This window comes from Zeus faber (assembly GCF_960531495.2).
Source record: "Zeus faber genome assembly, chromosome: 1".
In the NCBI taxonomy this organism is placed as follows: Eukaryota; Metazoa; Chordata; class Actinopteri; order Zeiformes; family Zeidae; genus Zeus; species Zeus faber.
The window spans coordinates 28,871,907-28,884,805 of NC_137193.1; the positions used below are offsets into that span (position 1 = coordinate 28,871,907).

Consider the following 12,899-nt stretch of genomic DNA (forward strand, 5'->3'; position numbering starts at 1 on the left):
TCATCTACCTCCTGGAATCCACAGTACATTTAGAAAGACCTGTTTTGCGACTTAGTACTTTTTGATTTGCAAACTCCCAAACACCTTTATTTATCCATGTCCATTTCATGTGGCACCTCAAATCTCAGTGACAATTCCCTTTGTTTGTCCTTCATTGATTGCAGATGAAAGGTTCTGTGCCTTAATTACTGAACGTGAGATAATATTACAGATTGCATATCAGGTGACAAACAGCCCTTTGAACAAAGTGAAACCACACAAAACAACCCAGCTATTATACTACAGTTCACAGGGAAAGAAAGCAGGAGGGCAAAGGTAGGAATCTGATCTGCCTAAAAGTGAGGAAAGACTATTCAGGTGAGGAGTGCACATTTCTCTGAGAGGGGAAGAAGGGAAAGTGAGAAGTGAAACAGCATAAGGGTTTACGAAGGAAAGAAGAGTGGAAGTGCACTGGTTCAGCTACACAGCTAAGGAAGTGGAAAGTGAAAAGTGGAAAGTGGAAAGTGGAGGCCCTGGAACTAAGAGAAAGAACTCAGGGACAGCGGGAGATTTGAAGCAAGAAGGTCGTGAAGGCATATTTTAAGGCGTGACGTGGAACTACTACAGCGGCCCACAAGCGCTGAAAAGACGTCCAGAAGAGGCGAGGTGAGGCGAGGTGGAGAAGAAAAGTGGTGAAAGAGACGACATCTAAAGTGGTTCCCGATGTCGGACGGACGGACGACTTTCTTCATTATCGGCTTCCCGCTGACCTGGGCGACGTAGAACCAGGCCGTTCATCCTGGAGTTTGGTCTCAGCCGGATCCTGAGGCTGACCCGGGGAGCCGTCGTCCAGGTCGTAGGAGAACAGGTGGAAGGGCGACTGGGGGAGGTAGGGGAGGCGGTCGGGCTGCGAGGCGCCCCGAGTCGGGGGGCTGACCTCCGCGGTGGCCGGCACCGTCACCACCGTCCTCCTGCGGGCCAGCAGCTCCGCCAGCAGGGACGGCTGGGCCGCGGGAAGGCTGACGGGGGCGGGTGGGACGCGAGGGGTGGGGGAGGTGGAGAGGGGCCCATTCACGGGAGGTAATGGTGGTGGCGGCGGTGGAGGTGGAGGTGGAGGCGGTGACGGCGCAGGTTCTTCAACCCCACTCTCCCCCTCCGCCTCGTTGCTTCCGTCCTCCTTCCTGGAGGTGACGGTGATGGAGGATGTGACGGTTGTCCTGTAAATGCGGAACCTTTTGTTTGGCGTGTGGCTGCTGGGGGAGAAGAGAGAGGGCGGATGAAGAAGACGGACAGATGGATGAGATAATAGGAAATAACTTGACCAATGGATAGTTGCTTAGACCAGGCATATAAAGTCTAGTATACATTAATAACCACTGGTAACCATTGCACGGACAGCTGGTGCCCCCAAAACTTATTTGATTTTTTTTTTTCTTCTAAAAAATTCTTCTAGATTAGGTTCACATATATATATATATATATATATATCATAACCTTAGGGGTTATATAATATATATATAATATAATATAGGGCTCTTTTCTTTGAATTAAAAAAATGTTCGGTACATCCCACAATACCTGGGGCCGGTCTGACAAGACACCCCATCGACCCCATGCTCCTCAGCACCGACATCTGAATCACAATCCGACTCTGTGAATGGATTCTCCTCTTCCTCCTCTTCCTCACACTCCTCCTCTCTAAGGAGGTGTGGGTGGGTTGGTTTGTGTGTGTGTGTGTGTGTGGGGGGGGGGGGGGGGGGGTGGCGACAAGGATGGGTGGATGCAGTTGAGTGTGAACAGAGGGATAAATGAGGGATGGATGCAATAGGGGGTGGGTAGTGCTGGGGTGGGGCACGTAGGATGTCGGCTATTTCATCCTACCATTTGGTGGTATAATTATAGGTGAATATTTGGATTTGGATTTTCAAAAGAGAAATTCCACTCTGATAAGACGTCTTTTGACTTTTCCCCCCGTCAAAATATTCTATTTGGCATTCCATTTTCATTGTCAATGACAAAGAAAATGCAATATCATGACCCATGTTGTACGTGTCAAAGCCATAGCGGTAATGTATCCCTTCACAGGCGATACATTACCCAGCACCAAGAGAAACAGAGAGAAGTAGGGGATTATGGGTCGGGAGGCTCAGTACATGCAAAATATAGCACAGGTTAAGGACAAACAGGGGGACGGACGTTCCAAACAGCACAAGGTCTACACAGATAATATACAAGATTCTAAGGAGAGGAAAGACAAGAGAGACAGAAACAAACTGGAATTAAATGAATGAGGGACAAAAAAGATGGAAGGACGAATAAACACTTCTAATAGTGGGAGGTCGGGAAGGAAAGAGGGGGACGAGGGGACGAGCCCATTCAGGATCAGCTCCGGAGTGAATCCAGATGATCCTCGACGCTGCCAGGTGCTGTTCTACTCGACCAGAGCCATGTGTGTGTGTGTGTGTGCATGTGTGCGTGCGTGTGTGTGTGTGTGTGTGTGTGTGTGTGTGTGTCACCGTGATACACAAACACTCTCACACGTGTGCTCGCGTTCCTCACATGGCCGCCGGAAGGGAGCTCCGACGTAACACACCAGGGCTTGGTTGTACAAACTCCTCAGGCACACACCCGAGGACACATGCACACGTACACGGTCGTCTACGTCTACGTTTACCTGTGGTGAACGGCCTCGGCCCCGCGCTCTACCGCGACCCCTCCTCTGTGAACGCACTGCTTGAGCCCCAGAAATTAGTCTAGTAGCATTAGTTAGCATTAGCATTAGTGTCAGATATTGAGGATTTCTTGTGTTTACGTTTTTAGTTTATGCTGTTTGGGGCGTCTTTTTTTAATGGGGACGAAATTTTTCACTCCAAACCACGAGTGTCATTTTCAAGTGGGACACGCGTTTAAGTGTTAAGGAGGTCGCAGAAGGCCGGCCGACCGGGTGGCCTTTTTTCCCAGAGTGACCTTTGAACTTACATGGACGGGAGGCGACCTGAGAGCGCTCTGGGGCAGAAAGCGTGGGCACGGGTCAGCTTTGAATAACCATCAGCCAAGAAAGTGTTCCATGATTTAAATTAAATCAAATTAAATTAAATTAAATTAAATTAAATGTAATCCAATTTAATCCAATTCAATTTAATTTAATTTAATTTAATTTAATTCATGGTATTGTTTGATGCTACTGGTTTACTTTTATTTATTTTAGCTCAAAGCTACACTGATACACTAAATAGAAATGCATTCATAAAATAAGATAATAGGAGATTCTGGTGTTTAAATAAAGATTAAAAAATAATAAAATCCACTTCCTTCCTTCCTTCCTTCCTTCCTTCCTTTCCTCACCTTTCGCTCCTGTCCGCTCCGTTGAAGGGCTGGAAGCCTCTCTGGGGGGAGGGGCTGCAGGGGGAGGCAAGGCCTGACCGCCCCAATGAGGCCCTGCGGCTCCGCCTCCTCTCCAGGCCCCGCCTCTTGTCCTCACCCCCGAGGCTGGACCGCCGCCGGTCGCGGCGTCCCATCGGCGGCAGCGTGCTGTCGTCTCCGTCCTCGTGCCGCAGTGTGCTCTGGAGTTGAAGGTAAATTGTGTTGTATCGTTAATTGTTTTGGTTTATTGTTCATTGCCGATTTTTGGGGTTTCTTGTTTATTACTGTTTCTTGTTTCTTGTACATTTTTTAGGTTTATTGTAAATTTCAACATTTCTCGTTTGCCGATGATTCTTTTTTATCTATCTATCTATCTATCTATCTATCTATCTATCTATCTATCTATCTATCTATCTATCTATCTATCTGTCTATCTATCTATCTATCTATCTATCTATCTGTCTATCTATCTATCTATCATCTATCTATCTATCTATCTATCTATCTATCTATCTATCTATCTATCTATCTATCTATCTATCTATCTATCTATCTATCTATCTATCTATCTATCTATTTATCTATCTGTCTATCTATTTATCTATCTATCTATCTGTCTATCTATCTATCTGTCTATCTGTCTATCTATCTATCTATCTGTCTGTCTATCTATCTATCTATCTATCTATCTATCTGTCTATCTATCTATCTATCTATCTATCTATCTATCTATCTATCTATCTATCTATCTAGCTATCTGTCTATCTGTCTATCTATCTATCTATCTATCTATCCATCTATCTGTCTGTCTGTGTCTGTCTGTTTATCTATCTCTCTCTCTATCTATCTATCTATCTATCTATCTATCTATCTATCTATCTATCTATCTATCTATCTATCTATCTATCTATCTATCTATCTATCTATCTGTCTATCTATCTATCTATCTATCTATCTATCTATCTATCTAGCTATCCATCTATCTGTCTGTCTGTCTGTCTGTCTGTCTGTCTGTCTGTGTGTCTGTCTGTTTATCTATCTATCCATCCATCCATCCATCCACCTATCTGTCTCTCTGTCTGTCTGTCTGTCTGTGTGTCTGGCTATCTATCTATTTATCTATCAACCTACATGTTTGTCTGTCTGTCTGTCTGTCAGTCTATCTATCTATTTATCTTTCTATCTGTCAAGCTGTGTGTGTGTGTATGAGTGTGTTTTGGCCGTGGTGGCTGCTGTGCGCCCTCCGCACCTCGTAAAGGTTGAGCTGCTCCACCAGGTCCAGGTCGGTGCCCTTTCGTCCCAGGTGCCTCTGGGACACCGTCTCCATCCCCTGCTCCTCCAGGGCATCCACCATGTCATAGAAGGAGTCCTGATCTGGTAGCGCTGCCAGCGTCTGCCCAGTGGACGGACAGAGATGGAGAGGGAGAAAGAGGAAGAGAAAGAGAGAGCGCGAGAGCAGACCTCATCACCAACTTTCAACCCAGATCACAGACCAGTGGAGACCGGGGGAGAAACCGGTCTGTACCTTGTTGATGAGGGTCATGGCGTAGATCAGCAGCTCCGTGTCCACGCCGTCCTTCTCGTCCAGGATCTCCATCGTGTTGGACCACGGTTTGCAACCTGGAAACCAGCCCCGTGGATCAATAACTGTAATACTTACTCACCTATTTATCTATTTGTCCATGTACTGATCTGTCTGCCTGTCTGTCTATCCACCTGCTGACTAAGACTGGGCCATGCAAAACAACTTATTATGCTCCCATGTTAAAGAACCCAGCTCACACCCTGAACTACTGTATATAGTCACATTGAAGCATATGGGATATGAATGACGACGTCAAACTCAACTCAAAACCTTTCAGATGAAACTCCGAAACATCGTTCAGATATCTAATATTGTGATGTTTTGGTCCTTGAAGGATCTTCATTCAGCATTGCCATTGATTTAATGTTGCGTGCCATGGGGCACGCGCTTGTTCCATTGTGTTAGGGTTTGTGTTATGTTCTACAGGTTCGTATCCCAAGGTTGATTGGTTGACGATCTCTGAAGAAATTTTGATTTTTATACCACAAAACTAGGTCACCTGAATGTCTTCATTTCATACCCTACCTCTCTTGTTGTCCACTCGGGTGATGGCCTGGATCAGCAGCGGGGCGTTGGACTCGGAGTACTCCACAAATACCAGCAGCAGCTTCAGAGCCGTCTTCACCACGAGCCGGAACTAATCGATATGCCGTGAAAATATACTTTACATTAAATTTATATAATAGTATCAATCAGTGGTTCTCGACGTGTGGTCCAGGGACCCCCAAGGGATCCTTCAAGAGGTTCGGGGGGGTCCCAAGCAAAATGACTAATAGTAGAGACAGGTGTGGAAGTTTGGATTAAATCATATCTAACAATAAAGCTATAATGTCGTCGTTGAAATTAAAAAGTTCTAGATGAACGATAACATAAGATATGACCAAAAAGTGCTCAGAATATGAGCACTTTTGTGTGTGTGTGTGTGTGTGTGTGTCTTTTTGTGTATGTGTGTGTGTGTGTGTGTGTGTGTGTGCGCTCGACAGAGTGGCAGTGTGTGTTTGACTACGAGGTCATTGTGATGAAAGGGTGAAAGAAGATGCCAGATTATTTATAGACTTGCTGGGGGAAAAACAAAAACTGGAGGGTGTGGAGTGTGCTGTTAAAAAACGAGACGGCAACTGCAAGGAAACATGCCACCCCCGGGTCAGGATACAGAACTAAACCAGCAGCCGATGTGAGGGTGTGTGTGTGTGTGTGTGTGTGTGTGTGTGTGTGTGTGTGTGTGTGTGTGCTCTGAGCGACATAATCCGCAACACATGAAGGCTACTTGTTTGGAAGTCACTATCACCCAAACCGATCAAATCCCCAAAAAATAATGATTCAATTTTAATGGCTGAACTAGACTTGGACAAAGGGGGGCGGAGCCATATTCACCTTCGACCCAATCAGAGTGTAGAGCCACTGGATGGTCTCTGCGTGGCCGATCACCCCGTTCATCCCGTCCACGTACAGCATGATCTGCCCTAGAGCTGGAGAGAGAGGGGGGAGAGAGACAGCGAGAGAGAGAGAGAGAGAAAGAGAGAGAGAGAAAGAGAGAAAACCCATCAAGAAGGTTCACCCCTCACTGCAGGTGTGCGTGCAGCATCAAAGACTCCATGTCCAATAACAACAAAAAAGAGAGAGCGATTAGGGAACAAACACGAGACAGGAATTTCAAATTGGCCCCAAATACCTCCGATTCCTGTGTACCACGAGGATAACGGGCAAGTGAGCCAGTCACGTTCTGTATATTTATTTATCTCTTCATGTGATGCATCTCGCTTTTGTGAAAGATTTGCGAGAAGTGTTCTAAACGCCATGATGTGGTTTCATTATCAGTATTTCTTGCATTTTTACTTTTCATTCTATACAGCGGTATGAAAGCAAACTATAAGAAATAAACTTCCTCTAGCTCTAAGAAGAATTGGAAGATAATATCAAGGATATGCTAAATAGAGACACTGTTGCTAATTATTTTTATTAATAATTCATTTTATCCACAGGCTTCATCGAGAAGACAATACAAGATGTAACAATGGATAAATATGATTTTAGGAGCAAGACAAAACACGTGAAAAGGCACAGTTGTATAAAAAAAAGACCATTCACTCGCAGTGCCTCATCTCTGATCATATATGATGATACACTCGTAGCATTTTTAATAACATCAGCGAGCTGTAAAATTCTTGTGGGTACTGAGTAAAGTGAGTTCAAATAACTGATGACGGGGGACCCTGAAGGTGTCCTGTTGCAGAACACGGCGGAGGCTGCAAGATTAATCACAAGGCTGCAAATAGATAGAGAGAGAGAGAGAGAGAGAGAGAGAGAGAGAGAGAGTACCTCTTAGTATGTAGTTCTGGTAGTTCTGGTCTGCCTCCGCTCCCACCTTGATCAAACAGGTCAGACCCTCGGCCATGACAAACTCATGGACCAGGTCCTTGTCATCCTGACACAAAAAAAAACAGAGAGAAAGGGGAATTGAATGTATTTTTTTTACATTTAAATTCGTTTTTTTCATCAATTATTTTGTCTGTTTGCATGAACTATGGTGGAAAACCAGCAATTTTTCAGTCCATGCATTGTCGTCAGTCACCAGAAGGGGGTGGTGAAGTGCAGTGTTTAGGAATGAAGCCGTAATACAGTAGGTGTGTGTGTTGATGTTTTGAATCATCTCATTATACACACTAATCATTTCAACATGGACCTATTGCGTAGTTTCTTGTTGATCGCAACTTCTCCAATAACAAAAATAAACAAAACCCAAACCTGCTCTCCACCACTTAGGGACCTGGACGTAAATAGTTTTCCTCTGGGCATATGTTGCTAAACCTTGGGTGACTTCCTCATGGGCCACGTGTCCAGTCATTGTGTGCGCAATGTCTTTGTGTATATGTGTACGACTATGTGTGTGTGAAAGTATCCCTGTTCCAGATAGCCAGAGCGGCCTTGGCTTGGACACTGCCCGACTGACTGCGCTCTTCCCAAAAATAAAGGTTTATTCAGAGATTCAGACACACACAGACACACACAGACAGACACAGACACACACACACACACACACACACACACACACACACACACACACAAAGAGCGGTGCCACGTCGAAGGCGCTGAGGGTCATTGTGGATGCACTTGTCGGCCATAACAACAGACAGAATAACAGATCGTATCGTTCTAACTACGGATAGCAGCGTGAGATTGTATGCATGCGCGTATGTACAATTGTGCGTGTGTGTGTGTGTCTGTGATTTACCTGAAATATCTGCTTTAGGGAGAACAATGCCCTCCTCAAGTCACGTCCATTGGAGTTGTACAGTTTTTCTGCAGAAAGGGAAACACAACTTATTCTGGTCACTCTGAAGACATTTACATACACAAGGATGGTGAAGATTGGTGCATTTCTCTACAGACAATTAGCATTGAACAAAGCTTAACAGCTAGTTATTGTTATTATAATATTATTCAATATTATCAAAAAATTATAACTATTATAAAATGATACATATACACACATATACACACACACACACACACACACACACACACACACACACACACACACACACACACATATATATATATATATATATATATATATATATATATATATGTATATATATATATATAAAGTTATTGTAACTAATATTGCAATATAGTTTAATATTTTTAACTAATAATATAATAAGACTGCATTACAGTGAAATGGGGCAACGTTATGAACTTCATAAGCTGTCCAGTCTATTGTAATTTAAAATACAATACTCTGAATCATTTATTTATCAATACTCCTTTATATACACTCAGTAGTAGTCTGACAAATTATGATATCAATACAAGATTTGCATTGGGCGGTTCAACTTTCCGGGCGATACACCTGACAAGTTCCTCAGGGAGATTGTTTATTAATTTGATAAGGTATACACGGTATCTTTTTACCCAATGTCCATTGTGTTTGACGCGGTGACTCAATAAATGAATAAATACATACAACCCCTGGAGCCTGGTTGGCTGCCGGGGGCAAAGTTCCACCACGGTTCTCCGGCATGAGAGGGAGGCTGCCCGGCGGACGGAACCGGCCGAGCCCTTCATCGCACACTTTCACTCTCAATCCCTCAGCAACACCATAACACATGCAAAAGGACCCTGACACGCTGACACACGCGCATGCACGCACACACAGGTTGGCAGCGGTAATGAGAGCCGTAGCGGAATGTTAATGAGCCGTTGGCTGCGTTTCTGAGGTATTCAGGTCACGACACCGAGAACAGCGCCGAGATTAGGAAGCGCTACAGCCCCAGCCACCACTGTTCTTACTGTCAAAGTGTTTCACAAAAAAAAACAACGTGTGTGTGCGTGTGTGCGTGTGTGTGTGTGTGCGTGTGTGTGTGTGTGTGTGTGTGTGTGTGTGTGTTTGTAGGGGGGGGCTGCATATTGTCTGACTTCACTACAAATGGAGAGACAAGTGGAATAATTTTCCTGAGTGCTCCGGGTTGGGGCTAAGAGCGTTTTAACTGGGTTGACCTTACAGTGTGTAATTGTCTATGAACAGTTGTGTGTCCAACTGTGTGACAGCGGGGGGGGGGGGGGGAGGGGGTCTGGAGGCCTGCATGGATAAAACCCTAAATCTTTGTGTGTGTGTGTGTGTTTCCGTACACTATGTGCGTTCATAATCCCTCGGTCCATCACATATGGACTTGGAGAACCGGGAGCAGGGGCAGCTCGGGCCAGCGTCCATGCCCCCTGATGTGGGCACAGGCCACATAGGGCGAAGCTGGGGGGCTGGAGCCAGCCTGTCTGAGGCTCAGGGCTGTACTCTCTGGGATAATTTGGGGCGGGGCCCTTCCCAGCGCCGGGGTCAAAGTCATTACCACCCCTGGCGCACAGACTCACCAAGGTGCCGGGGGACTTCCCTGAAATCGATCCGTAATAAGCTCCGGCAGGCGTTGAGTGACGGTGACATAATTCTGTGTTTTCACCGAAGGTAACAGTCTCCCTCAACTTTATCAAGGGAAAGAGCAGGAGAGGAGAGGAAAGGGAAGGGGAACGGGAGGAGAGTGACCACAGAGTACAGGCCGGCGTCTGAAGGGAGTCAGAGACAGGGAGAGGGCTAATTGGTGCTGGGCAGACAAAAACAGATAGGGATGAGAGGGAGAAAGTTGCTAGTTTGGAAAAAAAGGGGAAATTCCCATCTCCCCAAAATACACATCCTCTATACAGTCCAAGCTGTATGTTATTTCAAAATAATGTTCTGGTAAATATCTGACCCTGTACAGCTGAGAAGATGCACGAGAGTCTTGGTCAATAGCAGCGGCCATTACTTCGAAAGGACACCTCAGAATTAGGTGAGACACGAAGGTTGAGGAGGGTTTCCAACCTGAGGCCCGGGTTTCAAACATGCGTCCTTGAATGGAATTCACAACCGTGACCAAATTAAATGTGAGGGATCCTGAATGCACGTCCCCGTTTCAGCTGCTCGCATACAGCGGTCACCCTATCGACTCCGTCAGCTGGAGCTTGGGTTTTCGGCCGCACGTGTCTCCCACCGACCGCCCGCACGGCTGATTTTCCACTCCGCCTGGTCATCATCGGAGCCTATACGCCGTAGGAAATAGTCCATAATATTGAATAGCTCTCTGTTCCCTGGGGTTGGTGGTCAAATAACGCCAATGAAGCGCAGTGAGCAATGAAGGGACAAGAGGTTGATTCGTCCCCACATGGCTCACCCATCCTAAAGTTCACGTCCCATATCCAAAATTTATGTATGATATCTCCAGTTACGCTAGTTAGCTAGATCGCTAGTTACTAAAAAAAGCACAACCTGACTCATTCAGTAAGGGGCTTTAACGGATGCTACGGGGGTGGTTCCCGACGGGCTGTAAAGTGTGTGTGTCTGTACGTGTGTGTGCGTGTGGTGGAACTTGAGAACAGGTGCTTGGTGTTTGCTCCAGTGTTTCTCTTGCTAGTAGCATTACTGAACCATACCTTTCCATCAGCACACACACACACACACACACACCAAGTAAAACCACTTGAGATATTATTATCACGCTATAAAATCCTTACAGAAATACGCGTGCAAGCATGGTCGACCCTGAGGTGGTGCCGGCCATTTTCAACACAAGGGACACCAAATTCCGAAAGCGCCCAAGAGCACATTCCCCTTCATCCCAACAGCCAATCACAGCCATGCCCTTTCCGATTTCCAGGGAAATAAAGTGGCTACTAATTGTTTTCGACCGTTATCCTGTCCATGTTGGTTTATCAGCACCCTGGTGCTCCAGAGAAAAAATGGCTGCCATGCATCAAGAGCACGTCAACAGCTGATAACAGAGTAATGTTTGGCCGTCGCCATTCTGTTGTTGACAGACTGACAACCAGAAAGGTTCTATTAAATGGTTCATTTGAGTCAAATGCCTTCTGGACTACCATGGAGTGAAGCAAACCAGAATCCAGGGGAAGGGTGACCTCCCCTACAGAGATGCTCTGCTGTGTGCTGCTAGTCAACACATATAGTGGTGCAGCTATACGGGTAGACTGTGCTGTTAGTACGTTGACCTATACAGGTAGACTGTGTGGTTAGCATGTTGACGTACAGTATACAGGTAGACAATGCGGTTGGTACGTTGACCTATACAGGTAGACTGTGTGGTTGGTATGTTGATGTACAGTATACAGGTAGACAATGCGGTTGGTACGTTGACCTATACAGGTAGACTGTGTGGTTGGTATGTTGACATACAGTATACAGGTAGACAATGCGGTCGGTATGTTGACCTACAGTATACAGGTAGACAATGCGGTTGGTATGTTGGACCTATACAGGTAGACTGTGTGGTTGGAACGTTGGATCTATACAGGTAGACTGTGTGGTTGGAACGTTGGATCTATACAGGTAGACTGTGTGGTTGGAACGTTGGATCTATACAGGTAGACTGTGTGGTTAGTATGTTGATGTATACAGGTAGACAATGCGGTTGGTATGTTGGACCTATACAGGTAGACTGTGTGGTTGGAACGTTGGATCTATACAGGTAGACTGTGTGGTTGGTATGTTGAGGTATACAGGTAGACTGTGTGGTTGGTATGTTGATGTACAGTATACAGGTAGACAATGCGGTTGGTACGTTGGACCTATACAGGTAGACTGTGTAGTTGGTGTGTTGACGTACAGTATACAGGTAGACAATGTGGTTGGTACGTTGGACCTATACAGGTAGACAATGCGGTTGGTATGTTGATGTACAGTATACAGGTAGACAATGCGGTTGGTATGTCGACGTATACAGGTAGACCGTGGGGTTGGTACGTTGACCTATACAGGTAGAAAATGCGGTTGGTGTGATGACCTATACGGGTAGACGTGTCGTGGTGGGCACATTGTTCCGCTCCAGGGATGGATTCCATAAAAATAGCCACAAAGCTGATGGCATGTACCAACAGATAAGATTATATCCACATAGACAGAGTACGCAAACAGGGCATACATGTTTGACATTTCTCTAGAGCAAGGGTTCCCAAAACTTTTCTTATGGTGAGGTAGTCTACTAAGTTCTGGTTGAGGACCCCTACACACACACACACACACACACACACACACACACACACACACACACACACACACACACACACACACACACACACACACACACACACAGGGTGATTATATACAGTATATGATGAGTATCATTGAAAAAATACATATATATTTCAAAACAAATGTATAAAGTAATATTTTGCTGGGAAACCCCTGCAATTCCTTCACCGCCCCTTAGGGGGTCGTGGAACCCCTGCTCTATCACTACAGTATGTATACACCTCTTTTTGAGCCGCCAACTATAATAACATCATGACAGCACCTTATAATTGTAATCCCAACATCTTGTCAACATAATGATCCTCTCGCTCTAGAATAAATATAGTTTGCTACTTTAAATAATCAATGAGTATGAAATACATAGCCCCGTCGCTGTAGGTCTGGATGAACAGATGTACG

General features: G+C 45.4%; 1 protein-coding gene across 1 annotated transcript in view; it reads right to left on the minus strand.

Moving 5' to 3' along the window:
- Nucleotides 1–12,899, minus strand: part of fhod3a (formin homology 2 domain containing 3a) — a 64,398-nt gene that overhangs the window by 17,587 nt on the left and 33,912 nt on the right. The window contains 8 exon segments of the mRNA XM_080000123.1: nt 750–1,229; nt 3,325–3,542; nt 4,592–4,735; nt 4,868–4,962; nt 5,453–5,564; nt 6,302–6,396; nt 7,247–7,352; nt 8,160–8,227. Of these exon segments, the coding sequence (XP_079856249.1) occupies nt 750–1,229; nt 3,325–3,542; nt 4,592–4,735; nt 4,868–4,962; nt 5,453–5,564; nt 6,302–6,396; nt 7,247–7,352; nt 8,160–8,227 (1,318 nt within the window).